At 36.0% G+C, this 27,823-nt stretch overlaps 4 protein-coding genes, 1 long non-coding RNA gene and 1 other non-coding gene across 14 annotated transcripts; 4 read left to right on the top strand and 2 right to left on the bottom strand.

The window, feature by feature from the left end:
- The first annotated feature begins 187 nt into the window (after positions 1-187).
- On the top strand, positions 188-3,074 carry LOC149705163 (ADP-ribosylation factor-like protein 13B). Of its 2 annotated transcripts, none has more exons than XM_089865379.1 (9): positions 188-283; positions 944-1,059; positions 1,138-1,208; positions 1,540-1,789; positions 1,853-1,958; positions 2,025-2,227; positions 2,426-2,513; positions 2,583-2,736; positions 2,799-3,074. In XM_089865379.1, exons 2-9 carry the CDS (start codon positions 1,019-1,021, stop codon positions 3,041-3,043), a joined length of 1,158 nt encoding a protein of 385 aa, XP_089721505.1. In that variant the 5' UTR covers positions 188-283; positions 944-1,018; the 3' UTR covers positions 3,044-3,074. The 2 variants fall into 2 exon arrangements, with proteins under 2 accessions (XP_089721505.1, XP_089721504.1); XM_089865378.1 differs by lacking the exon at positions 188-283 and adding an exon at positions 428-839.
- On the top strand, positions 456-527 carry TRNAP-AGG (transfer RNA proline (anticodon AGG)). Its single transcript has one exon. It is a non-coding gene; the product is annotated as a tRNA-Pro (tRNA).
- Positions 3,075-3,078: 4 nt separating the features above from the next.
- On the bottom strand, positions 3,079-4,097 carry IscU (Iron-sulfur cluster assembly enzyme). The gene is made up of 5 exons (XM_089865403.1): positions 3,874-4,097; positions 3,670-3,783; positions 3,475-3,585; positions 3,333-3,411; positions 3,079-3,263 (listed from the first exon to the last, which is right to left on the bottom strand). The coding sequence occupies exons 1-5, from the start codon at positions 3,973-3,975 to the stop codon at positions 3,193-3,195; spliced, it is 477 nt and encodes a 158-aa protein (XP_089721529.1). The 5' UTR covers positions 3,976-4,097; the 3' UTR covers positions 3,079-3,192.
- A 32-nt stretch (positions 4,098-4,129) lies between these two features.
- Positions 4,130-9,367, top strand: LOC149705166 (uncharacterized). 2 transcript variants are annotated; one of them, XM_089865362.1, is made up of 5 exons: positions 4,130-4,837; positions 7,241-7,437; positions 7,552-8,603; positions 8,797-8,966; positions 9,064-9,367. In XM_089865362.1, exons 2-5 carry the CDS (start codon positions 7,257-7,259, stop codon positions 9,233-9,235), a joined length of 1,575 nt encoding a protein of 524 aa, XP_089721488.1. In that variant the 5' UTR covers positions 4,130-4,837; positions 7,241-7,256; the 3' UTR covers positions 9,236-9,367. The 2 variants fall into 2 exon arrangements, with proteins under 2 accessions (XP_089721488.1, XP_089721487.1); XM_089865361.1 differs by having other exon boundaries at positions 4,134-4,837; positions 8,791-8,966.
- A 588-nt stretch (positions 9,368-9,955) lies between these two features.
- Positions 9,956-11,460, top strand: LOC149705167 (uncharacterized). The gene is made up of 5 exons (XM_089865648.1): positions 9,956-10,243; positions 10,580-10,684; positions 10,745-10,957; positions 11,042-11,141; positions 11,202-11,460. Exons 1-5 carry the CDS (start codon positions 9,956-9,958, stop codon positions 11,318-11,320), a joined length of 825 nt encoding a protein of 274 aa, XP_089721774.1. The 3' UTR covers positions 11,321-11,460.
- A 9,409-nt stretch (positions 11,461-20,869) lies between these two features.
- LOC149705168 (uncharacterized) lies at positions 20,870-27,811 on the bottom strand. 7 transcript variants are annotated; one of them, XR_016381538.1, is made up of 5 exons: positions 27,382-27,811; positions 27,162-27,247; positions 26,999-27,107; positions 23,590-26,910; positions 20,870-21,151 (listed from the first exon to the last, which is right to left on the bottom strand). It is a non-coding gene; the product is annotated as an uncharacterized LOC149705168 (long non-coding RNA). The 7 variants fall into 7 exon arrangements; XR_016381544.1 differs by lacking the exon at positions 20,870-21,151 and having other exon boundaries at positions 23,320-26,344; positions 26,414-26,910; XR_016381539.1 differs by lacking the exon at positions 20,870-21,151 and having other exon boundaries at positions 23,320-26,910; positions 26,999-27,071.
- Positions 27,812-27,823: the final 12 nt, after the last annotated feature.

A 27,823-nucleotide genomic window follows, 5' to 3' on the forward strand; every position in this document is an offset into this window, starting at 1 on the left:
ATCACACACAGACTATTCTGAACTTCTGATGTTGAGTTTTAACGAGAGAGGGCGTTAGTTTATTAAAAGGGGGCGGAAATAAGTCAGTTCATTATCGGACAAAGTCCAGTAAAATTACTTATTGGTTAAGAAATAACGGACATTTGAAGGTATCTCTGAAATTCCTCAAAAGTACTGGGCAAATTGACCGCGATCATGTTACTACTATTTTTCTATAAAATTTATTATCGGACAGAGCTGTGAACATGTGATTATATAACCTCCAATATCGTCTGTTAAAAAGGTGCAATATTTTTAATTAAATTTTACATTATATTCTTGTAATTACTAAGAAAAGTAAATTATTAGACAGCCTACAACCGAATTAAATGAGAAAAATATATAAATATAGCTTTAATCTATGAAAAAAATCTGGCTATTGTATGACCATTATATAAACAGTTCATCCCACCACAGGTCCGTTGGTCTAGGGGTATGATACTCGCTTAGGGTGCGAGTGGTCCCGGGTTCAAATCCCGGACGGACCCGAAGATGTAATATTTTTAAATTCACCAATTTCACATACAACGCATTCGTAAATCCATATTTGGCTGCAACTAACCCGCCGGCCACCGCTATTATCTGTTTTAGAAATAAGGAATATTGGTCCGCTAAGATTCTATAATAGATATCTTAGAAATCGGTCAATAATATGATGATATCATCCGAGTACTTATAAGCGTACTTCCCAGAATCCGACCTAGAGACAGTCACTGCGTTTATTTTGATTTTTTGTTACCATGGTGATACGATAAGAACAAGCTGGGCGTATACAAAATACAAACGCGTGTTCCCCAACCGTGCGCAATGCACTAATTAGCTATTTTAAAAATTTCTTTCACTAAATTAAATATTTAAAATATTGCCACTATAATAATTCGAAATTTAATAAATCTTTTCAAAGTTCGTCTGATTTTAAAAACGCATTCTGGATACAATTTGTCATGAAACTAAAAAGCATAAATTTGGATTTAAAATTATGGGAAAATCATTTTCCGTTTGTTTTAAAAATAAAAAAAGGTACGTATTTAATTTTTCACAATAAGCATTAATTTATTTAATTTTTAAAGAGTATCATTTCGTTGATGCTTTCTTTAGAAAAGTCACATTGCTTATCTTAGGTTTGGATAATGCTGGTAAAACCAGCGCGATTAAAAATTATCTAAAAGGTTAGTTTAATTCAAATTTCTTTTAAGTTAAATTTGAACTAAGAGATTTGAACAAATCGGCAGTAGAATTGTTAAATTTATTCTTATCACCACCGCAAGACGTCGTTAGTGTCGCGGCATGAAATTGTTAAGCCTATTTGAGGACGTTTTTCAAAATTTCCTAACCCACAAAATATTCTCACATTGCGTGTACCAAGGCTTAACGGGTGATTTTAAGAGACATACCATGGTCAAAAATATTGAAACTTTTCTACATTATAACCCAGATTTGTCATTTAAAGTTGCAGCTTAAGCCTAGGAAATAAGTGGATTGTATTTAAATATTTTTCAGAGGAAAATGAAAGTGTAGTTCCTACTGTCGGCTTCTCAACAACCGAGATTAAACGGAAACATTTGGACGTAACCGTTTACGATTTAGGCGGTGGCAAAAACATTCGTGCAATATGGAAAAATTATTTTGCACTTGTTCATGGTGTAGTGTTCGTTGTGGATTCCAGCGATGCACAAAGGCTTGAAGAAGGAAAGGACGTTATAGAAAGCGCGATTAAAGATCGGAGAATTGCGGGGAAACCAATACTTTTGTAATAATTACACCACCAAACAATCGCCATCATCTATCAGTGGTAACACACTTATTTTTGTAGATTAGTTAACAAGCAAGATATAGAAGGTGCCTTAAATGAAGTTGAACTCGTAACGAGTTTAAATATAGAGGATTTAATCAACAGATATCGTTGCCCAACTAGAGTTGTAAGTTTTTACATTAAAAACCTTGCAAGGCTTAAGCAAAAACTTTTGAACTATTTTTTCTTATAGGAAAATTGTTCCGCCTTAAGTTCAACGGGAAACGTAAGGGATCGTGGAATTGAAATGGGTTTTAAATGGATTCTAGATTACATTGACAAAAATTACGTCGAATTGAGCCTTAAAGTTGGTAAAGAAATGGAGGAACAAAAAATTCAAGAAGAAGCTGAAAGAAAAGAACGACTCGAAAGAGTCATGAAAATTCGTGAAGAAAGGTAGGCGTTTTATTAAATTTACCCTCAAAATGGTGTCCACCATTTATTGGTCTACTTAGTTCTAAGCCTTAAAATCTGGCAAGGCTTAGTTATTAATTAACTCCGCGAGTAGCGAAAACTAAGCAGACGACAGTGATTTTTACCCATTGAAATCGATCGACAGGAATTTTCTAAGCCTTGGCAATTTAATTTCTTAAGGGAAAAATTGAAAGGAATAGAAGAGAACACCTTAAACAGTGGAGAAACAATTGAACACAACCCATTCAGGCCCATTGAAGAAATTGCAGTCAGTATAGCGAACGATAATGCGAGTTACATTAAAATTAAATACATTTTCATTTTCTACATTTCTTAGATATCCCTATCCCAAAAGGATTCGGCTCTTCGAAAAGCTTCAGTGGGTGCAAATGGTAAAGAAGAAATATCAGCCGAGGTCGAAGTTCACTGTAGTAACGACCCCAGTGAAACATCCTTTACCGAAAAGGTACCACCGGGAGTTCAAAGTCCAGGTATAAATATAAATAACCCATATTCTATTCTATCTATTATTGACCTTTTGACCTCTATATAGATTTAGGCTTAGCAACTACAAACGATGGTGTGAAGAAAAAATTCAAGAGAAAACCTTTCAAAAACAAAATTGACCCAGTGCCTTTATACGCTGAACCGGTGAATGAAATTGTTCCTACTTCATCATCTAGTAATAAAAGTGCTTGGAACATTGTCACTTGTGATACAGAAACAACTGTTGCGGTGAAAAGCACAAACAGTCCTGAACATAAATGTACTTCTCCCAAACTTAATAAAAATTCCTGATAATTTGTCCTTTGCTTTTAAGAAAAAGAAACTCGTTCGTTTTGTCTCATGTTATTTATTTCGTTTTTCTTTCAAATTTGAACTACTTTGAACATAAAAGCTAAATTTGAAAGACTTAAGACTATTTACATCAAAGAAGAAATTAATATTTAAGCATTTTGTTTCTTTTGTTTGATTTTGTAATCCTTAAGGGCCGCTTTGATAGCGTCTTCCGCCAACACTACAAAAAGTAGTAGTTTTCCGCTTTAAGTAATCTAGTATTTCTAAATCCTAAACTAAAAGGACTTACTCGAGCAATGCAATTTGACGGGTGGCAAGCAAAGTTCCTTAGCAATATCAGAATTTTTAATTTTCATAGCTTCATCAACCTAATTAAGTTAATTTAACTTAAGTTTCTAATTTTTGATATGATTTATTTATTTAATATTTACAGTTTTCCCTTTCACCCATTCAGTGGCGAGTGAACTTGATGCGATAGCTGAACCACAACCAAATGTTTTAAATTTAGCGTCCTTAATTTTGCCATTTTCATCAACTTCAATCTGTGTCGCGATAATTTAAACCCGTTAATTACGCTTAATAATAACCGTAACTAATTATCATTATCCCCTCAAATGACCACTAACTTGTAATTTCATAACATCTCCGCAAGCAGGAGCTCCCACAAGTCCAGTACCAACTCTTTGATCATTTTTGTTTAAGGATCCAACATTACGAGGATTATCGTAATGATCAATTACCTGATATTTAATATTGACCTTTTTTTTAACTTTTAAATTTTTTGATTCCTAACTACGTAGTTGATTTTAAGCCTTGGCTATAGGACTTACATTGACATGATATTCAGCAGAAGCAATTCGAAACGGCTTTAAGATTGCCTCTTTGACGGAGAGCGATTGCAGACTTTTTGACAATATCCGAGACATTGCCATTTTTGTTAAATAATAAATCGTACTTAATCCAATATTAGTTTTTATAGTGAGCTTCAAATGTTGCGTCTCAACTTATCAAACGTTTATATCCGAATCCAAAGGCCGTCTTAAAAGAAAAAGAGCAGACGACAGCTCTGACGGCAGATACAAATGAGTCGCCAGGGCCAAGCAAGTTACCATGAAGTTACGGAACGAACCAAAAATACCGCGAAATTTGAATCAAATTTGCTATTTCTGCGCGTTTTTGTGGCAATCTTTAGTCTAAATAACGGTAACACCAGTACTTTCAAGGTGCCACTCTAGATCCCTCACTTTACTAAAAACATCTGGTATAATTGAGAAGTATTATCTACTTCTGATACCACTCAAAATTCTCGCGTGCACCTAAAGATCCGTAAATACGAACAAACACGCCCACTTGCTGGAACCCAACCCAACAGCCTTCATCCGTGAAGGTTACTTGAACCCAGCAAAGGCCAAGTAGGGTTAAACCTTGAGAAATTTCTCAGGTTGGCGTGTCAAGGGAGAATTTCTCCGTCTACCGGATAGATTGTAAGGCTTTGATACTTCGGCTGCAATTATTAAACAGCAAACACGACACACGGAGTATTTTTATCGATTTCGGGGCAAAAGGTTTTTCCCGCTCAGTTGTCATAACAAAAGCCTTAGCGAGTAACTAAGGGGGCGGTCACTCAGTCTCGGCCATGGTTCGCACCGAACGTCAGTAAAGCGTATCGTCTACGAGTTCCTCTACGTACATTTAACAAGACACAAAGATAATGCGATCCTCGCCTCGTATCAGAACGGTTCTTCGAAGTATCCATCGGAAGCCAACGGGATCCTAACGGCAACCAACCCTAAGGTAAGCCCCAATACCTTGTTCAAATAGACGGTTCGTTATCGCTATGCCATAACTATTGCCTCGGGGAAATGGCCTTTGAGAAAACGTGCAAGTTTCTTTGTTACAAAATGCTATTAAAATTGAAGTATGTTCTTTAACTTCAATGTTATTAATTTATTTTCTTATAACCTGAACTAAACACGCGGGTCTCTTGGCCTGCCCACAGGGTATAAGAGAGTTATTTATGCAATAATTATTAGGTTAATTCTCGATCATGAAAATTATGCCTAAAATTTGGGACCATATGATTATGGATGCATTGATTAATGCGTAGAATAATTAAAAACGATTTTATTTTGGCCAAAATGTATTTATATCGCATGTTCCTGTACTTTTGGGGGTTTCTTTCATTATATTCATTAATATCTGTCACATAATTGGGCCAACCTAACTCGACCTCACCCTATTCTATTTATAGAACATCCCATTGGGTATTTTCTAATCCTTTTGTCTTTGTAAATGCTCCCAAATAGATAATACGTGATATCAACCATTCCATTTCAGTAGATTTAATAGGAAATACACTAATTTGTGATGAAAGAGTACCGCCCCTTTAGGTTACCATTTAAATAAACACTATAGTTTCAAATTTTATTTATAGACGATCGGATCATTCATTATCTTTTTATTGAACTTTTTATAACCATAATCATACTAAAAAAAGTAAGAATATTCTATTAAATCCGGCACCCGCGCAAAATTCCCATGAACTTTGAATGTTTCGATTATTAACTAACAAAATCCCAGGATGGTGAATACTACAACCACAACTCCAGTTCAAAACCCATTGCTGGTTCCTCAATCAAATTCAGGGGAGCCTTTCCCCATTGCCTGTTCCTTTACTCCTCGCCGCCTAGCACCTCTAACATAATCCCTGGAGCCTTTCCCCAATTTCTGGTTCCTCTTACACCTCATTTTACTTCACAAATTCCGTAGCAGTGCAACCTGCCAAATGCGCTGCACCGCTGCCGTGAAGTATTTACGAGATCGCCGCTTCAAAATACCCTAAAATTTTAGCAGATGAACATTTTTCGATTTCGATATCTTCGAAATAAAATTGGCATTTTTTAACTACGATAATTCATTGCAAAAAGCTATTAAACTATGGTTAAAATTTCAGGTGTAGGCCTAGTTTGTTTAAAACTCCCAATCGATTAAAAATGCAATGTTCACAGAGTACACTACACTACACTGTTAATGATCCTGAATATAAAACGGAGGGAAAATAGACCCCGGGTATTACGAGAGTTACGTTTGATATTGAATACATCTTGCCGGTTGCTTAGCAACCAAAAAGAAATACGTGTTGAATCTCATTGGAGCGTGCACACGACAGCGCGGCCAGAAACTAAACGTCTATTTTTATAATTGAGAGCTATAAGAGAGTTCATAGCCGTAGTGTTCGACCTCAGGGTCAGTGCCTCGTCGATAAAATAGGAAATACAACTTCAGATAAAAAACCTACGGACTTCCAGTGAGTGCTGTGCTAGACTAAGGACTAATCGTGTCTCTATATGCACTTTCAGATCATCCATTTTGTTGATCATTTCTTTTACACTTTTTCAAAGAGCAATTGTTATTAATTAAGCTATGTTTTACTAATTACCGTCTATTATCTTTTGAAATTAATTATCCATTGAAACTGTAGCTAATATTCACGTTTCTCGCGAACTTATTTAAAGTAATTTTAATGAACGTGAAGTTTGCCGTTATTCAATTTTAAATAAAATATTTACGGGCTTTTAATAACAAATATACAGCCAAATATTTCATTAAACGAAAATGTCTCGGGCGGTACCGTACTGGAAAATAATTATTTTTTCCCCCATTTTAGTCAAGGCATTATAGATTATCGATGGCAATTTTCTAGAAAATAACCTATTAGGCCCCGGTCAGTTTAAAACGTTTTTTTATACACAATAGCGGACGGACGTAGCGTGTACCCTTACAGCTGTCAGTTGTGCACTTGACTTCTTTGGCAATATATGATTGGTACCCTTGACACATATTTTCTTTTCGCTTTGTTTGTTTCATCATGCAATGCAAAACCCGCCTTATATTCGATCGCCAGGAGTAAGGTTGTTAAAAAATGTTCCGCCAACATTTTCAAGGTTATAAGTTACGCTATAGGTTATTGAAAGAAACCTGTAGCGGTGTTATTGTAAAGTACGCTATTAAAAATTCAGAATAGCAATTTGTTGCCGTCAATAATATTTTCCTATATCAAGTTTTCAGTAGAGTTAATGATAAAAAACACGATAGCGGGGTTAGGGTTACCTCTGGTAAACTCACAAGGCTATCATAATGTCTATAAGTATGTGGTTAATATTTGATAGGCTGGTTCTTGCCGTTTCCATATTTTAGGCGCTGGTTTATCTAAATGAAAGACTTTGAGGTGCCGAATCCGTCAACTCGGATTTCAAGCGGAGCCAGCAACACTAATGTAGATGACGACTACAATTTCACGGATGATCAAAGAAAAGCCGCGCAAGAATTGCAAACACTTTACAGAAAATTGGGATTAGAGGAATTAGATGATGGCTACGAAGAAGGATTTTCAGGTAAAATCATGTTTAAAGACACTAGTCGATTAAAATTTTAATTATATCAACCTACCATGAATATTAATGGTACTCGCAATAATACAAAAAAAAATTGGATTTTTCTGATTGCAGCTTACGACGATCCTCAATACGACATAGTTGGAAAACTACAGGAAGTTAACAACCGGTTCAACGAAGACAGTACCCCAATTGACTCAAATAGACTGAGAAAAGTCCGTTTCAAGGAATCGGTTGTCGACTTGGTAGTCCCGATCTCGCCCAATCGCTCGTACTTCGACAAGTACCAATACTTGGACCAAGACGATGAAGAATACGGCGATTACGAAGTATACGTAGACGAAAATCAAAACGAAGTTGACAAAATCTACCCTGAAGACGGTGATTACGGAGATATTGAAAACAATCATACTGACTACGATTATCAATCTTACGAAAAACCGGAAATGGACAATGAACCGGATAAAGAGGAGGATCCTGAACAGGAGGAAGAAATCGAACGCAATTCGGTAGCCGAGGAATCCATTGATAGCTCTAAAACAGAGAGATCCGAGATTGGTCTAGAACACGAGGAACAATACCAATTTGTGGATGAAACAGAGGATAATCGAAAGGATGTTGTAAACCCGGAAACGTGTGAAGATGAACTGGAGAAAGAAGGGACGAAAGAAACGGATAATGATCCCGAACACCAGAAATCCCCGCAAAAGGAAGTCGAAAAACTCCAAACGGATATTACACCTTCAAAATCAGATACTCTTGCCAAACCTCGAGTATTACCGAATCGTCCACGTAGCTCCGTTCCTCAGGTGACTCAACCATTAGCCACCGCGAAAAAAGTTCAACGTCCCGCGTCATCAATTAGCCACGGAAGTAAGAACATAGCCACCGGAAGTACGCGTCCCACGAAACCGGAAAAATGCCTCCCGACTTATAAAGGAAACACCAGGTCTAAGTACGGCGTGCCCGACGAGTTGAAACGCGAGTTACGGAAATTGAAGCAACTGGAGACCATTCAGAAGAAACTGAAAGAACACGAACAAAATGACTACAGGAGACGTAAGCGAGAAGAAGCTGAATTGGCATTCAAAGCCTGGTTGGAAAACAAGAAAACCCTTAATTACGATAAACAGAAAAGTGAAGGCGGTACTGGCTCAACCAAAAAGGTACGATTAAAACCCTTCATTACTCGTACATTTTAGTTTCCTAAGACCCCAAGATACAGCTTATTCCTCCGTGACCTTTGTCTATCGCGAAAAAAACATTCTAGGACTAAGTAATGTCTAGGAACCCTTCGAGATTCTAGGGGTCCTTATGAGAAAGATATGGAAAACCTTTTTTAAATATTTCCAGCACCAGGTACAATCTAACGAAGAGACATCGGAGAGAGCGTTCCAATCTTGGTTAGAACAAAAGGAAAATCAACAACGAAAGGAAAAATTCTTACAACAACTGAAAGAAATCGATGAGAGCGAGACGGGATTAACGAGCAAGTCTCGACGTGAACAGTCTAAAAGAGCTTATCGAAAGTACTCTGCCTTATTAAGATTATTTGCAGTAATATCGTAGAACCCGGCCTTATTAACCATTTAATCAATTTCTTAATTGTATTGATAATTTCAATAGATGGCTTAGAAAAAAGAACAGTCAACGTCGTCAACAGATGTCTCTGGAATCACCGCTAGGAATTCATTTTTCAAATTCTCGTAATTTGGCTTATTCTTTGCCACGTGCTCTACAACAAGCCGACACGCTCAAACAAACTTTTCAGGCTTATTTCGGAAAAATGACGTGGTGATTAAAGAAAATAATATCTAACGCGGATAATTTATGCTTAAACTCTATACAGCACATATAGAATCAAAATAGATTAAATATATTTAAATGGATTAAAAAGAGTACAACTATTAAACGTAATTATTCAAATTTAAAGCGTTTTTTCTTTTCAAAATATTTTTAATTACGAATAATTTGGCTATAGTAATAATTATTTTTAAAACATATAGATAATTCTGGTTTAACAATATTATTTAAATTGCAATTTATGCGAATTTTAAATAGGGACTTGGTAGTACTACGTCATGGAACGTCACGCTACCTTCCACTAATGCTAAAAACTTTAATTCAAATTACCTTACGTCCCTTTTGCTAACTGAATATACAACGGACTGATTAATTTCTGCGCATTAGTCAGTTAAAAGTTGGTTACTCAACTTTATCGATCCTAATTTTAGTAGCGACAACTTGATTTCAACTTATCTATGTAATTGGAAACCACACTGGATTAGCGTCACGTGAGTTTATCATATTAGGCCTAACAAAGATCAGTTTACACACAGTCTTCTTTAACAAATTGCGAAAAATATTGGGTTTGTTAAGCTTGGTTGCATGCTAGAATTTTTTGTATTCATTCGTTTGTCAAGGCCTTTAGTTGAAAAAGGAGACTGTGAACTCGAACACCGTTTATAACTAAATGTAGGATAGGTTCAGTTAGTGTTTTAATCTCTCTTGGTTAAAAATGAACGACATAAAATACCAACTTAAACCCGAAGACGTTAACTTTTACGACAAAAATGGCGCCGTTGTTTTGCGACAAGTTTTCAATGAATATTGGATTGAACGGGTAACTAGAGGTATTGAAAGAAACATGGAAAATCCCAGTAAATACTCCGAGTTTCTTTACGGAGATAATTCGTCCGGGGCTTACTTCGACGATTATTGTAATTGGAGAAACATACCCGAGTTCACGGATTACGTTTATAATTCACCCGCAGCTGATATTGCCCTAGAGCTCATGAAATCCGAGGTAAGACCATAAGTTCATCATCAAAATATGTTCCATAAGTTTCTTACTGGTTACAAACTGGAGCTTGTCATGAAGTGAATGAGGTAAAGCGACGCCTGGTGAGGCGCTGCTGTCAAAGACTTAGTACAGACTAAACAGGACTTGATGGTGTGCGTAATTAACCGCGTGTAGTCAATTCTCGCGTAGTTCTCTAACTAGCTCTCAGTAAGTTTTTAGCATTACGAAGTATAAGTAGTGTCATAATTATGGAACATATCTTAAAAACTTAGCTTAAATGTGAAGAAACTAAGTGAAAACTCTTTAAAACGGATCTAACCTCAATTAAGTCTCATCTAGGTTTCTACTTTCTACCACGAACACGTACTGGTCAAGGAGAAAATGACCACCAAAGAAACGCCGTGGCATCACGACCAATCTTATTACCCCATTGATGGAAATAAGGTATATTTTATTATTATTTCATTTTCAATGTATAATATTTATTTTAAAACCTAAAAAAAGGTTTGTTCCATATGGATGCCGGTTGACCCCATTCCCGAGGACACGTGCGTGACCTTCGTAGCCGGGTCACACCAATGGGACAAATGGTTTTACCCAAGGAAATTCGCCACGTCAGAACATTACGAGTCAGTGAAAAACACTTCGGGTAGAATTTACCAAGCTGTACCCGAAATTAGCGACAATACGCATGAAATCCTCAAATGGTCTTTAGAGGTCTTTGGAATTGCCGAATTTGAAACTTTTAAACGATATATATTATAATAATTTCTTTTTTTCGAAATATCCTTCGATTCACAGCCTGGTGACTGCATCGTGTTTCATATGAAAACGGTTCACGCGGCTCCTGGGAATCTCTCGGAGAAAAATCTCCGTAGGGTTTTATCAACAAGATGGCTTGGTAAGAGGGCCTGGTTAATTTGAAAGCCGCCTTCAGATTGAAACATAATTAAATTTTCAGGAGATGACGCTGTTATGGCTGAACGACCATGGGTTACATCACCTCCGATTTCGGGGGGATTAAAATTCGGGGATCGGGTCATTTCCAGCGAATTCCCAATTATTAAAAAACGAGATTAGACCGGCATCACTCATAGTTAACTGCGAGTGGTTCAAATCTGTTACTTAACACTGACAAAAGAAGTCGTTCATTATGTTATTTTTATCCTGAAAATTGAAGTAAATATTTTACATGATTATCACGTAAGATGGCAAGTACTTAAAACATTTAATCAGTTGTTATGGAACATAATTTATTAATAAAATTATGGGAAAAAATGCTAGTGAACAATTTTAATTTTCTATATTGAACATATTGTTTCCCTTATAGTCAGAAAGGTCAATTTTATCCAAGCTAACTTCCGTGACAGAACTTAGATTGCGAGGAGATCTTGAAATGGGGTAGTGTGTAAGTTTACAGGTGCGGTCGCCTAAATTTACCGTTAAAATTACAAAGAGTGATATCAAATATCCCAGATATAGGCATTATCTCAACTTAAAACGTAGATAAGATATCCTGAAAAAAAGGCACTTGAACATTTCATTTTCGTTTTGAATTCGAGGAACCTTTAGAAGTAGCACGCGAAATGATTATATCCCGTTTCCCTTGCGCCTAATTATACAACTCAAACACTCCCTTTTGTCGATATGGTCTTATGGATAATTGATTAATACATATATATAGTTCACTTCAGTACATAAGCTTATTCAGTCGAAGATAACAGGCAGTCAACGATACATCGCTGGACATTTGCATCGAAAATGAAGAGCGTGGCGTTTTCTACGTTTTTGATATTGGTAGTAATATGCGGTAAGTTGATATTAATTAAATTTTTACTAGATCGATACTTATTGAATTTCAAAACGATTAAGGCATTTCGTATTTTTTTGAAAATTTGTATATAAAAGTCCTGACCATGCAGCTTATAACTGATAAGCAATGCCCGGCCCAAACCGGCATTGTTACATAGTAATATAATTTTCCATTGGAAGTTAGCATAGTGGGTACAAGCGAAGAAAGATTTTTTTCTACAATCTCCGGTCATATTGGGTACAAGTCACAATCCCAGTAATTTATACGGAATAAGTTATCTTCCCTTTTAAAGTTTCAGTTTCTCTCTAAACGCACTCTTAAATTACTTAAAACTAAACTGTTAATGATTCATTATGGTTTGGTGCTTAACTAGTTTTTTAAATTTTATTTAGGTACTCATCGTGCCGTTGCTCAAACGGATGCCGACAAATGCGATCTCGCGATAATAAACTGCGACTTTGAAGCGGAAAGCTCGACTGGATTCGACATGACGAAGTCTAACGACAAAGCAGCCTTGTGCAAGTAATAAACGATTCAAATTGTTATCGTGTACAAAGACACCACCTTGGATTTCATAATTTGAGAGGCTTAATATGAGCTATCGCGTTTCAGATATTTAAACGCCGATATTGCCTGCTTAAAAAAGTTTGTTGCAAAATGTGGGGGTTCGATAACTTTAAAAATAAAAGCTAATGAGGAAGGGTGTGCAAAGTCCGGAGAAAACGTTCCTGCAAAGACTGTCTTTAATTACTGCACAAATACGGTTTCCAATTGCAACGTGAAAGCGATGATCGAGTCTGGTTTGGGAAACGGACAGTCTCTTCCAGATCCTAGCAAATTGGATAAAGAAGTCGCGTGCAAGTAAGGATATAATTAAAGCAAACTAAACGCCATCAACAGCGGAAACTCGTTTGGTTGTCGGTTTAAATTAAATTGTGACTTGACGGCATGCGATTCAATAACTTTTCCAAAAATTATTTCAGATATATTAAGGTTGGCAGAGAATGCTACGGAAAAGTGAGTGGAAAGTGCGAAAACAATCGAAATTTCAATCAAGGTATGGATATGATGAATCAAGGAACGAACCATTTCAAGTGTGGTTCCAGCGAAATCGTTCCTGAAGTTTATCCCAATCAGAATTGTTTTGAAGCAAATAATAAATGCCAAATGGATGCCTTCAAAGAGTCTGGTGTAGAACAAGGTTCAAATCCCGTGGATGTAGACCAAGTCGGTAAAGAAAAAACGTGCAAGTAAGCAAACGTCTTAAGATAGCAGTTCATAGGTCTATTAGCCTGCATTCGTACGAACTGTTGTTTGTGACTGTTAAAGCGACGCAATAACAAAATTTATTGCAGATACCTGACGAGTTACAGAAACTGCCTTAAAACAATGAATGGAAAGTGTGATCACGTTGAAATTATCAAAACTGCTAAAGATCTGGTGGATCAAGGATACAACGCTCTCAAGTGTGGTTCCGGCGAACCAGAAGGCGATCCCCTTCAGACTTGCGAAATATTAAACGCCAAGTGCGTCCAAAAAGCCTCGCGAGAGTCTGGCTTAGAAAATGGCATAACAATTGAAAACGCGGCGAAAGTCGGTAAAGAGGTATTTTGCAAGTAAGAATATGGAAATATTTTAGACTCTTTTGCCACCGCTGCTGCAACCGTTGGTTGTGACTCCTAGTAATAGCAATTCAATAACTTACCCAAATAATTTCAGATTCGGGAAGAGTTATAGAGAATGCTATAAAACACTGAATGGAAAGTGCGACCACGTTGATTTTATCAAAAGTGCTAAAGATCTGTTGGATCAAAGTTACAACGCTCTCAAGTGTGGTTGCGGCAGCATTGTCGCTTCATTCGCCCTGATTACGGCATCACTCTGGTTTTTATTTCAGCGAAAAGTATAATTAATTTGCTGATATTAAAATTATCTTCGCTTGTATGATTTAAATATAATAAAGGGAGCTTATATATTCATTATAATCAGTATTCTTCATCGTTGTTTCTTAATTTCTCTTTGGACATTTTTGAAATTGAATGAAAGCGTAGTTCAGTTTTTGAAGCATTCGGGTCAGTAAAAGGTCAATAAGAAACATCAAATCCGGTAGACGTGTTTTGCACGTCCATTTCACCATAAGTTCATAAGATATTTTCCATAAGTTTGTCACTGGTTACAAACTGGAGCTTGTCACGAAGTGAGTGAGGTAGGTCATAGATTCGAGGTAAGGCTTAGTACAGACTAAATAGATGGATTGCGAAATTAAACGAGTGTGGTACTTCAATTCTCGCTTGACGATCTCGAAATAGCTCGAGCTGTAAGTCTCTCAGTAGCATTACGAACTTGTACGGGTATAGTGTCATACTCGTGGAACATATTTTATAAACTTATGTTTCACTAAAACTACTTTTAAAATTTCCCAAAGTGATAGCAAAATTTTCAGGTTTGCAAAAGTTACACCATTATAGCGTAATCACTTACAAAAACAATTACTTAAAACGTAGATAAGATTAAATTATATTTAATTTTATCGTTGTATTCCAAGAACTTATAGAGATAACACCTGGAATGCTTATCACCCATTACCGTGAACTGTATGGATGATACGTTGACATTAATAAATTCATAATGATAAGTAAGTGTAATGCTAATTGCCTGTATCACTTCTATCACTTCTACGCTAAACGCCCCTTTTAGTTAATATAGCCTTGAAGATAATATTGAACAACATACCTATGTGTATTATTAGTGGATTGAATTGAAAATTCGGGGATCGGGTCATTTCCAACGAATTCCCAATTATTAAAAAACGAGATTAGACCGGCAACACTCATATTTGCGAGTGGTTCAAATCAGTTACTTAGCACTGACCAAAGAAGTCGTTCATTATGTTATTTTTATCCTGAAACTTGAACTAAATATTTTACATGATTATCAAATAAGATGGAAAGTACTTAAACATTTAATCAGTTGTTATGGAACATAGTTTATTAATAAAATTATGGGAAAACAATGCTAGTGAACAATTTTAATTTTCAATGTTGAACATCTTGTTTTCTCATTTTAGTCAGAAAGGTAAATTTCATCCAAGCTATTTAAGTTCTTAATACTAACTTCCGTGACAGAACTAAGATTGCGTGGAGATCTTGAAATGGGGTAGTGTGTAAGTTTACAGGTGCGGTCGCCTAAGTTTACCGTTGAAATTACAAAGAGTGATATCAAATATCCCAGATAGACGCATAATCTCAACTTAAAACGTAGATAAGATATCCTGAAAAAAAGGCTCTTGAACATTTAATTTTCGTTTTGAATTCGAGGAACCTTTAGAAGTATAGTGCGCGAAGCCGTTTCCCTCGCGCATAATTGTACAACTCAAACACTCCTTATTTGTCGATATGGTCTTATAGAGATAAATGATAATTAATATAGTCTACTTCTGTACATAAGCTTATTCAATTGAATATAACAGGCAGTCAACGATACATCGCTGGACATTTGCATCAAAAATGAAGAGCGTGGCGTTTTCTACGTTTTTAATATTGGTAGTAATATGCGGTAAGTTGATATTAATTAAATCTCCCGTCATATTGTTAGGCGTAATAAGGTCACAATCCCAGTATTTTATCTTCCCTTTTAAAGTTTCAGTTTCTCTCTAAGAGCATTCTTAAATTACTTAAAACTAAACTGTTAATGGTTCATTATGGTTTGGTGTTTAACTAGTTTTTTTTTTAAATTTATTTAGGTACTCATCATGCCGTTGCTCAAACGAATGCCGACAAATGCAATCTCGCGATAATAAACTGCGAATTTGAAGCGGAAAGTGCCACTGGATTCCAAATGACGAAGTCTAACGACAAATCAGCCTTGTGCAAGTAATAAAGGATTCAAATTGTTATCGTGTACAAAGACACCACCTTGGATTTCATAATTTGAGAAGCTTAATATGAGCTATTGCGTTTCAGATATATAAACGCCGATATTGCCTGCTTAAAGAAATTTGTTGAAAAATGTGGGGACTCGTTAACTTCAAAAATAAATGCTAAAGAGGAAGAGTGTACAAAGTCCGGAGCCACAGTTCCCGCAATGATTGCCTATAATTACTGCACAGATAGGGTTTCGAAATGCAACCAGAAAGCGATGATCGAGGCCGGTTTGGAAAACATGGCGTCTCTTCAAGATCCTAGGACATTGGATAAGAGAATTGCGTGCAAGTAAGAATAACTTAAAATAATTAAAGCAAACTAAATACCATAAACAGCAGAAACCTGTTTGGTTGCCGGGTTAATTTAAATTGTGACTTAACGGCAATTCAATAACTTATCCAAAAATTATTTCAGATATATTAAGGTTACCAGAGAGTGCTACGGAAAACTGACTGGAAAGTGCGAAAACAATCCAAATTTCATACAAGGTATAGATATGATGAATCAAGGAACCGACCATTTCAAGTGTGGTTCCAGCGAAATCGATCCTGAATTTTATCCCAATCAGATTTGTTTGGAAGCAAATTTTAAATGCCAAATGGATGCCTTCAAAGAGTCTGGTGTAGAACAAGGTCAAGATCCCGCGGATGCAGACCAAGTCGGTAAAGAAAAAACGTGCAAGTGAGCAAGCGTCTTAAGACAACAGTTCATAGGTCTGTTAGCCCGCATTCGCGCGAACTGTTGTTTTGTGACTGGTAATAGCGACGCAATAACTTACAAAATTAATTACAGATACCTGACGAGTTACAGAAACTGCCATAAAACAATGAATGGGAAGTGCGACCACGTTAAAATTATCAAAACTGCTGTAGACATTATGGAACAAGGTTACAACGCTCTCAAGTGTGGTTGCGGCAGCATTGTCGCGTCTTTTGCCCTCATTATGGCGTCACTCTGGTTCACATTCCAACGAGAACTGTAATCAAATTTAATTAGCGGATATTAAAACACACCTGTATGATTCAAATACGTAAATAAATCAATATTATCAATGGTATTTCTTAATTTCTCTGATGATATTTTTGTAAAAAAAAAAGGTAACAAATCACATAAGCAAATATTATGGTATTGATTTAGGGTTATGTGTACAGATTTCTTACTGTTTCATACCAGAGGAAAATCTACCAAGATAAGATATAAGATGGCTAAGAAACGTTTCTTTTCCCCATCTAATGTTAAAGTGCTTGAAATCCTTTAGGGCTCGAAGCACCACGCACCATTGGAAAATAAATTAGCAGTGGCGTGAAATGGAGGAATAGTAGCGGCGATTATCTAATCAATCGCGGATGAAAAATGGACGACAAACAATTACTATTCGCCTTGGCGCGAATTTCTTTACAATAGATTTCTCCGCGGGCATCCTCATTCAACAGAGGCAATTCCATAGGTACCCCCCTCCCCCACTACTCCCCGTCGAGAGTTTAAATCTTAACTAACAACGTTAATAGTAATTACCTTCAATGGGGGTTTGACTGACAGAGCTACCGTTGAAAACGCATTAATCTCGACTTCTAACTAGTTTCCATTCAGAGACGCCAACAACAAATTACCCAGAATGTCTTGCCTACAACTTCCAAGTAACTCCATGCTAATCGAATTCTCAATTTAAATAAATTCAAGTTAAATATTGTACCATTAGGCTTAGAAATTAAATGAAAATTTACAAAGCCGGGACAGAGATGGCGCCGCGTTATTAACCACCAAGATCCCTTTTCCAGTTCGATGTATCGAATTGAACATATAAAACACTAACCACCGCCATCTACAATCTCCATAATTCCTTGATCACTCTTTGGTAAAGTGAGTTACGTTCTTTTGACTTGAAATTGGGTGGAAATTACGTTTGTCAAACAATTAATCTTCGCTATTGGTTAAACTTTATTTTGCGCGCGAATTGTTGTATATTTCTATTGTGGAGAATGCCACTGACCTCAGCGGGAAATAAAATTCATTTTATATACTTGCCTCCCCCCTCTCCCCCCCCGCTTTTGTCAAATTGACAAGAACAAGAAAGAACAAGTTGGGAAAACCAAAATATTACCTCTCCGAGTCAAGAGGTCTACTACTACAAACTTATTTACCTAGATATGGAATTATTTCTCTTTTTTGAAGTAAAAATTTACGAAATATTGAAGCAGTATTCCAAGCATAGCGAATAATACAGTAAACAGCTGAAGCGTAGACTTCATTTCCTGATCTTTTCCCCATTGACTGATTTCCATGTGTCCAAGATTTATCCTTATTGGATGTAAAATGTCTTCTGCTTTACTGTATTATTCGCTATGCTTGGAATACTGCTTCAATATTTCGTAAATTTTTACTTCAAAAAAGAGAAATAATTCCATATCTAGGTAAATAAGTTTGTAGTAGTAGACCTCTTGACTCGGAGAGGTAATATTTTGGTTTTCCCAACTTGTTCTTTCTTGTTCTTGTCAATTTGACAAAAGCGGGGGGGGGGGAGAGGGGGGAGGCAAGTATATAAAATGAATTTTATTTCCCGCTGAGGTCAGTGGCATTCTCCACAATAGAAATATACAACAATTCGCGCGCAAAATAAAGTTTAACCAATAGCGAAGATTAATTGTTTGACAAACGTAATTTCCACCCAATTTCAAGTCAAAAGAACGTAACTCACTTTACCAAAGAGTGATCAAGGAATTATGGAGATTGTAGATGGCGGTGGTTAGTGTTTTATATGTTCAATTCGATACATCGAACTGGAAAAGGGATCTTGGTGGTTAATAACGCGGCGCCATCTCTGTCCCGGCTTTGTAAATTTTCATTTAATTTCTAAGCCTAATGGTACAATATTTAACTTGAATTTATTTAAATTGAGAATTCGATTAGCATGGAGTTACTTGGAAGTTGTAGGCAAGACATTCTGGGTAATTTGTTGTTGGCGTCTCTGAATGGAAACTAGTTAGAAGTCGAGATTAATGCGTTTTCAACGGTAGCTCTGTCAGTCAAACCCCCATTGAAGGTAATTACTATTAACGTTGTTAGTTAAGATTTAAACTCTCGACGGGGAGTAGTGGGGGAGGGGGGTACCTATGGAATTGCCTCTGTTGAATGAGGATGCCCGCGGAGAAATCTATTGTAAAGAAATTCGCGCCAAGGCGAATAGTAATTATAAAAAAACGTCTTGGTTTGGACCAAGGCCGAAAAAACAAACGATATGTCTGAGGTTTATCAGTTGACTGAAGTTTCAGATATTGCAATTTCTTTTTAAATTACTTTTATTCCTTTAATCCTTAATCAATATTTAATTCAATCAACTTATTTTTACTGTTAATCGATCTATTCCCTCTAAATTAATTTCAAAAATTACATATCTACGCTTTTTCAAGAATAATTCCATTTTCCGAAAACATTTTATCATGAAATTAATTATTTTGAAGGGAGTACGTGTTGGGTGACGAATATTGAATATTTGAAATATTATACGAAGTGTCTAAAAAGAGCAAGCGATCTTTGATATAACTCGAAAGGAAAATGTAAATATTTGATAGTGGATGCATATATTGGGGACGCGAATTTATACATTTAACTTCGAATATCGAAATGTTACATTTTTTTGTCGCGACTATGAAGGAAAGGTTGCACTGCAGTTTCCCTCTCCGAACTTCAAAGCTTCTTGGCCATAACTCAATCTAGATTTGGAACGTCATCACCCCTTACTACATTGTTGGCGTTACTTGTACTGTACACCGGTTACGTATTACGCGGAATGATTTTATCAGGCGTAGAGACCATTTCCGAAAACACACAGGGGCGAGGAGACCATTGGGGTATACTTCCTTGCACCAAGGGCCATCGTCAGACGGTGCCAAAGTTCACTACAGGCGGGAGGAAAGTCAACTCGCACTGCCTCTAGCGGTGCTTCTAGGCGAGAGGGAGAAGACCCCAATGGCGGCATCGCCCCAGTGTTTTAGTTTCTCCTTATGTAATTTGTGTACGATCGGTCCATGGCAGTTCTGGTAAGGTATGATGTGTTCAACCATTTTATTTCCTCAGGAAATAACAAGTCATCGGAACTGAGAAGTATTTCTTTTTATGTAAACTTTACCCTTTCCTTTGGTTATATTTACACCGATATCATATTTTTCCAGTGCATAAAAGGAGAGCTACCTACTAAAAGAAACAAGACAGGACCGAGGTTGTTGCTTTGTCTTAAGTAGACAACATAAGTTTATAAATTAGTTTGAGCAAAATAAATTCTTTATCATAATTTCTTGACATCAGTCTTCCCAGCAACTTACAACAGATTTAAACTTTTTTGGTGCAAACTTGAAAATTTGTCAAGGCAACAAGAATTAAAACTGTGCTTCCAACTTAGTAATCATCGACACGAAATCCCTTCAAAATAATTAATTTCATGATAAAATGTTTTCGGAAAATGGAATTATTCTTGAAAAAGCGTAGATATGTAATTTTTGAAATTAATTTAGAGGGAATAGATCGATTAACAGTAAAAATAAGTTGATTGAATTAAATATTGATTAAGGATTAAAGGAATAAAAGTAATTTAAAAAGAAATTGCAATATCTGAAACTTCAGTCAACTGATAAACCTCAGACATATCGTTTGTTTTTTCGGCCTTGGTCCAAACCAAGACGTTTTTTTATAATATCTGTCCCTTCAGTCTTAATGTAATTAAAATTTGAATAATTTCATGTTTTTTGTACCGACATACATTTGGGGTTGATCTATTTCTAATAGCTTAAAGAAGTACTTAAGTATAGTTAATTATATGAACTCATATCCAATAACATAGTTTTCGAAAAGCATATAATGTTGTACTTTATATATGAAGTTAGTTCAAAAATGACAGTATTTGAAATGTAGAATAAATTTTTTTATTTGTTGTGTACACTCTAAACATATATCAATGAGAATTTTTGAGGAAATGCATCATGAGTAGAAGAGCTTGAAGACGATGTCTATATAAGCATATTGTGTTGTACTTTATTTATGAAAAGTTTAAAAACGACGGTATTTGAAATATGGAAGAAAAATATTTGTTTCGTACACTGTATACATATACAGTGTTGTCGAGATCAGACCAACAGCTTCCTTTATGTACAACCCCCAATACTGCCAACGGGTGATGTCGTGCTAAATTATACAGGGTGTAAATAAATGTTTAGAATTCATGTTTTATTGTATTTAAGTGACAACGAGTGGCAAGATACACAAAGAATACAGGAGAATATGCGTGAATGCAACAAAATATTTTAAAGCACAGTCCTACGATTAGTCTTAGAACCTGGGCCTCAAATTGCAACCTCTAAACTGTTTAGTAAACAACTCAACGTAAATATTCGAAGTGTCTACCATTGTGGTTGAGGCACTCTTCCAGATGACTGTCCGTGTCTTGCATTACATTTGCAACCACTAAACTCATGACGCATGGCAAGACTAATGGTATTGCCGTCTTAGGTACTTCTCGTCCGTTAAGGCTTGATGTAGGGGGATATGATTATGCCTGTAGTAATGCCCTTGTAAACTGGCACGAACAGTAGAATGGCTTAGTGCAACTTCTTGTTCCACCGCTCTACTACAAGCATGAGATTGGCTTCAAAACTTTCTACGATGTCAAAGTCTGTATCCTCATTACAGACTATACAGTCTCTTCTACGTTCACGATCTTGCACTATCGAAATGACGAAAGTCCTCGCACCCAAATGTCGGTGTGGAGACCGTTCGGCATAAAGCACTACCTTTAGTTGAACCAGAGAGAATTTTACACATGTGTAAAATTCTCTATGGTTGAATGTTACCGCGACCTTCACCCAAAATAAACTTGCTGCCCAATTTTTCCTGGTTAGAATAAGTTGGCATTTTGCTAGGAAACGAGACCAACTACTGTAATTCTACTACTTAGCGACACTGAAAGCCCCTTTATATCTAAAAAGACCGGAAGTTCCTCAAAGTTGAGTTTTCAAAGATTGTCAGCTTGAGCAGCAGGTCATAGTATGTATAGTGGTGAAGGTCGCTTTAACATTCGACACGTGACACCACGGTATGTTTGGTCCTCCAATGTCCTGACCCTATAGGTCCAAACAATTACCATCCAGTTTTTCGGCTCAGCGTTGCGGTATTGCCGGTCCCATTTGAAATACAATTTCTGTAGTGTTACAATTTTAACAATACGCCTGTTAAAAAGGCACAAATACCGAAAAAAGAAACCATTGTAATAAAGGTTGGCCCCCTAACCTTAAACTATGAACAAAATAAAGAAAACATAAAGGTTTCTTTGGGAATGACTTTGAAGCAGAAGGTCCGAGTTGTCTGAGGAACCGAGAAAAAAGGCCGTAGTGAAAACTAATCGTCGTTACGTAGCAGTTAGGACCGAATTTAATTAGTTAGTCTCGTCTTTTAGCAAAATGCCAGTGTATTCAAACCAGGGAAAATTGAACATGATGTTTACGAGGATTACCCAAAACGGCAAAACCTTTGCGTGAACTAATTGAAGCCGATCCATTATTTTTAGAAAGGTACTGTTCTCTGACGAGGCTATTTAAGGATGGTACCTTAAACCTTCATAACGTGCATTTTTGGGAGGGCATTCTTGGAAACCAAATTATCGGACCCTTTTTCTTGATAAGAAAATCTCTGAAGGCATTTACTTGGACTTCCTGCGTCATGAGTTCGTTGCTTGTAAAGTAATTGAAAGACATGGACAGATGAAGAGTGCCTGCACCACAATGGTAATCACATTGAACATTTACGTTGACGTTGATGTGTACCAAACGGATTCGATTAGAGGTTGTAATTTGAGGCCCAAATTCCAAGACTTATCGTAAGACTGTGCTTTAAAATTTTCTGTTGCTCCCCCCACTTGACTGGTATGCTAGGTGGTATTTCAGTAGAAGAAAATTTATTGAATTAGGGATAGCGAGAGATGGCTAGTGATATGGCTTAGTTATGGGCTAGACGCCCTTGTTTTATTGGCAACATTATTACATTGAATCTTGCCAGATTAAATTGTTGCTGGTGATTTGGCGAACTATGCTAATGATATATTAAAATTTAAATGGAAAAGTTTCATTTTGACACATTCCTTACCCTAAAATTTTGTGTTTGGAGCCTATTAATGCATTATAGTGATAATGTAATTAATTTTAGTGTTAAATAGGAAAACATTTAGGCTGAAAGAACAACTGGCGTAGTTTAATCTTATTTTGTTATTTCAGTTAAGGGTTATCTATAGTTACCCAAAAAAAACCTGTTGTTTTCGATTAATTTTAATTAAATATGATCATTAAGTTGAAATTAACGGCTTATCTTCTTTTACTAGTGTTATTTCAGTTTATTATACGAGTTTGAACAAGAAATTCTGCAAACTTTAGAGGAGTGACTGTTTGACTCTTGCAGAACAATCACTACTTTGCCCCAAAACTTTTAAATATCACGCCTTTTCAATGGCTCTCTTTTCAAAATGGGGAAAAAAGCTTTTAAATGACAATTTAATTAATCGTAAGAATTAAACAGGAAAATGGAGGCTGGGTGAAAGATTTGTTAGTTTAATTATAAGGTATCCATGAATTTACCCAAAACACGAATCTTTCACATTCTGGGAGCACTGCCGTGCTCCCAGCCAAGTCGAGCACTGACATCCTTTTCTCGAAGCAACTCGTGGCACTTTTAAGCCCACTGTAACTTCGTGATGGGTATAGGTGAAAGTCTGAAATTTTGCTTGCCGCGAGGACTGTCAATCCTAGCTATTGTTTCCAAATTTCAAGTTCCTACCCTATATGCTTTTCGAAATATCGCAGGTGAAATTTACCTTATTTTGTCACTCACTCACTCACTCACCGATCATCAAAATTCTAAGGTACTTCTAGAGGAGATAGAAACTTAAAATTCAGGATTTAGTTTTCATTTATTTTATAAAGCACAGAAAAATTAAAACATCCCGAATTTTTTTATAAAATTGTTCTTTAGTTCTTTATTTTAAAACTAGATGGCGCTGCCGTCTTTTCAACAGAAATAGTGTGTGTTCTTGATGAAAGGACGTAATGGTCCAAAGTTAACCGAAAGTTAAATATATATTAAAGCTAATAGGAGTAGTAGTTTAATAGAAATGTGTCGTAACTGATGCTACATTCTTTTATTAGGATATCGCGTACAATCTTTATTGCATATTCTCTGCGGGTCGAAAGGGGTAATTCAGCGTAAATATGGACAAACGTTAGCGATTATATTGGCAAACGAAGTACCACGAGAGGGTCTTGTTTTAATATAACTACCGAAGTATAACGAGAGGGTCTACAAAAAGAAGTGAGATCCTAAGAAAAACATTAACATGTACAAAAATGGGCCAAGCCTCGCTTCGTGCCCTCTCCGCCGTAAAAGTTCTGAAATCCCATGTAGAGCCAAGTCTGCCTTTTGGTCTCATTCAATCGCCAATTGAACAATTATGTTATAAATTAAGTACTTTTCCTAATTAATAACCAATATTCTTTGACTCTATCATTATTATCAGAAGTGAGATGAGACTAGAAGTACTGAGCTAACCAAATTCTTCACTCGGCGAAAGTGAATATTCTTGATAACACACCAACGGTTGGCCCTCTAGTGGCGGTTTCAGAATTTCCCCTCCAAAACGTGAGACGCTCGCGGTGGTAGACGGCCGAACTAGATTCAAGCACCGGCGTCCGTGTTTCGCCGCTTTAGGTTGAGGGGAAGGGGGTAAGAAAATTTTTTGGAACTCGACCAATTTTTTTCTCTCTAGTTTTAGCGCGTGGGAAGCGGCATAAAATCCTCAAATTTGTTCACTAATGCCAGGATCTATTACCAATGCTAGAGCCCTTCACTTCTAGTCTCATGTCACTTCTGTTATTATACATCTTTGTTCGTATCAAAAATATCGTGACTTGGCAAGCGCAGGTGTACATAAGGTTATGCATAACTCGCCTTATAAACTTGTAAATAGGGTTATGCATAACTCACCATATAATTTGTACATAGGGTTGTGCATGACTCATCTTATAAACTTGTACATATCCCCTCGACCATAAACGATTTAGTGAATATCCCTTCGACTTCCTTTTAATATTACTTACTTGCGATTGCCAAGTCACGATATTTTTGATACGAACAAAGATGTATAATAATGATAGAGTCAAAGAAGATTGGTTATTAATTAGGAAAAGGACTTAATTTATAACATAATTGTTCAATTGGCGATTGAATGAGAACAAAAGGCGGACTTGGCTCTACATGGGATCTCAGAACTTTTTAGGGCGGAGAGGGCACGAAGCGAGGCTTGGCCCATTTTTGTACATGTTAATGTATTTCTTAGGTTAATTATACTTGATTGAGTTTAATTTAACGGCTTATCTTGTTTATCTTGTGTGGATTTATTTTATAATAAAAGTTTCAATAAAATATTAACTTAAATTGCAATTACCCTAAAATTTTAATGTATGCGCTTTTGATGTATTTTAATGATCATTTAGATTAATTTGAAAGTGAAATAGGAAACTACTGTGGCTGTACGAAAAACTTGTGATGTTTTAATCTTAATTTGAGCGTGGTTCGTGAGAGTGGATTAAGCTTAAAATTTATTTGAATTTTTTACCCTATTTGCAATGTTTAGTGCAGTTTAATATTTTTCCCTTACCGAAAAAACCACCTCTAAAACACGTCTTGGGTTGGGCTGAAGACGTTTTTTAGAGGTTTTTTTTCGGTAAGGGTTGCCATATATTCATCATTATGGTACCCTAAACTTTTGGGTAGTTTAAACAGTTTATTTAAAAGTTATTTGAGCTTTTATCCAAAAATGTATATTTTGGTTTAATTTCACGTTAATTATATTTAATTGAGTTAAAATTAACGTAGGATTGTGTTTTGGCAGTGTACATTTAGGCTATAAAATGAGTTTAAATGTATACTTCACCTTAATTGCAATTTTTAGTGGAGTTTTCGATTCTTATTTTACCCTAAACTTTTGAATTTCGCGCCTATTAAGGTGCTTTCGAGATAATTTAAATTAGCTTAAGTGTGAAAGAGAAAACATGGGGCTTTACCAACGGCTTGGTTAGATACAATCTTAATCAAGGACATCATTTAAGAGTTATCTGAGTTTTCATCCAAAAAAAATGTACATTCGGGGTTTAATTTCACGTTAATTACACTTAATTACGTTGAAATTAACTTGTCGTCAGTGCTCATTAAGCTTATAAAATGACTTTTAATAAATAATTCACCTTAACTCTAATGTTTAGAGGAGTTTTTTATTATTTCCAACACATTGCGTTAAATTTTTATCATATCCTGTGCTAGGTTTGTGGTAAAGATTATCTATACAATATGTTAATGAATGATGTTATTCTATAGTTTAGCTTGAATACCAGTAATTAAATCAAATACCTATACAATTCATAGCAATTTAAACCAATAAACAAACGGCAACGTGGACTGTGGAAATAGCAAACAACGTAACCCTCCGTTTCTAACTTGGTTACGTTGAGAGAATCTGTGATGTAAACATGAAAATTATTTGACTAATTAAATTATATAACGACACTGTCCTCCTGGATTAACCAGCACCACTGTTACTTATGAATTAAACAATCCACTGTTGGTAACAAATAGTTTATAAAATGATAACGTAACATCACAGTATAACTGATTCAATAGGACCAAAATTGTTTTAACGAATAATCTGGTCCTCTACATTGGTTTAGTTTTAAGGAATTATATCACACACCTTCACAATTAGTAGCATTTTAGTGAGATTAACAAATAATGAAACCGCGTATACCTGTCCTCAAATGAGAATGTTGAGTGAACTGCGCTAACCAGTAACCTATACACCACTCTTTTAACTGCCGTAGGAAAACACATTGAACATTTTGTGATCTTTCCTGTAATATTTTGAAGTTGAATTCTTCACAGGGTGAAAACACTACCGTTGATTTCTAAACCATTAACAAATAATGAAACCCAGTATACCTCATACGTAACTCTCCGTTTCCAACGTGGTTACGTTGAGAGAATCTGTGCTGATGTAAACATGGAAATTCCTCTACATTGGTTTAGTTTAAGGAAATATATCACACACCTTCACAATTAGTAGCATTTTGGTGAGATTAACAAATAATGAAACCCTGTATACCTCAGTCCTCATATATTTGTTTGTAGCAGGAAACGAAGCAGACTGCGTATTTTTGGAATACAGAGCTGGAAATGAGCTTTTTTTATCTTGAAAGGGGAAAGACTATATAAATACTATATTACATAGACAAACTAAAATACAACTTAAGCCTTGGCCGTGAAGAACGTTCAAAAACTTACTTTAAATGATATAAAAACCTCTGTTAACTGTAATTATTTACCTGAATTACTTTTCTAGACGAAAATTCGACCTGATAACGACCTATTTCTTATTAAGGGTGCTACAGTTAATTAGAAAATACATATAAAGGTGCTCAAGCTCGGATGAAATAGTAAAGTAATCTGTCAGCGTCTACTGCTAGATAGTCTGACTCAAAATAATTTTGACGTACTTTCAGAATTAACTAAAATTAACATACTTAGAGTTAATTGATTTAAATTAAACTAGCCGATAGCACACCTTGAATACATAATTGTTAAATTAAGAGTATTCCGAAAAGTAACTTCGCTCTAGTTTTTCAGTTAGAGGTGGCTAAATATCACGAAAAACCCCATGTTAATCTCCATAGGAAAAATGGTAAAAGCATGTGAATTTTGCTTTAACGTTACAAAAGAGTATCAAGTCATATCTACAAGGGCCTACCGGCCCTGTAGAATTGTTTG

Source organism: Phalangium opilio, unplaced genomic scaffold (genome assembly GCF_054372755.1).
Source record: "Phalangium opilio isolate 3A_F unplaced genomic scaffold, DU_Popi_V2 ptg000014l_1, whole genome shotgun sequence".
NCBI lineage: Eukaryota > Metazoa > Arthropoda > Arachnida > Opiliones > Phalangiidae > Phalangium > Phalangium opilio.

Bases quoted from the DNA above. Each gene is read 5' to 3' on its own strand.
- LOC149705163 (XM_089865379.1), top strand. From the start codon at position 1,019: ATGGGAAAATCATTTTCCGTTTGTTTTAAAAATAAAAAAAG. The intron at 1,790-1,852 runs GTAATAATTACA...TTATTTTTGTAG, and splicing joins GCGGGGAAACCAATACTTTT to ATTAGTTAACAAGCAAGATA. The intron at 2,514-2,582 runs GTCAGTATAGCG...TACATTTCTTAG, and splicing joins GGCCCATTGAAGAAATTGCA to ATATCCCTATCCCAAAAGGA.
- IscU (XM_089865403.1), bottom strand. From the start codon at position 3,975: ATGGCAATGTCTCGGATATTGTCAAAAAGTCTGCAATCGCTCTCCGTC. The intron at 3,784-3,873 runs GTAAGTCCTATA...ATTAAATATCAG, and splicing joins CTGCTGAATATCATGTCAAT to GTAATTGATCATTACGATAA. The intron at 3,412-3,474 runs GTAAATATTAAA...TAACTTAATTAG, and splicing joins AATGGGTGAAAGGGAAAACT to GTTGATGAAGCTATGAAAAT.
- LOC149705166 (XM_089865361.1), top strand. From the start codon at position 7,257: ATGAAAGACTTTGAGGTGCCGAATCCGTCAACTCGGATTTCAAGCGGA. The intron at 8,604-8,790 runs GTACGATTAAAA...AAATATTTCCAG, and splicing joins GTACTGGCTCAACCAAAAAG to CACCAGGTACAATCTAACGA. The intron at 8,967-9,063 runs GTACTCTGCCTT...TAATTTCAATAG, and splicing joins TCTAAAAGAGCTTATCGAAA to ATGGCTTAGAAAAAAGAACA.
- LOC149705167 (XM_089865648.1), top strand. From the start codon at position 9,956: ATGAACGACATAAAATACCAACTTAAACCCGAAGACGTTAACTTTTAC. The intron at 10,685-10,744 runs GTATATTTTATT...ACCTAAAAAAAG, and splicing joins ACCCCATTGATGGAAATAAG to GTTTGTTCCATATGGATGCC. The intron at 10,958-11,041 runs GTCTTTGGAATT...TTCGATTCACAG, and splicing joins TCCTCAAATGGTCTTTAGAG to CCTGGTGACTGCATCGTGTT.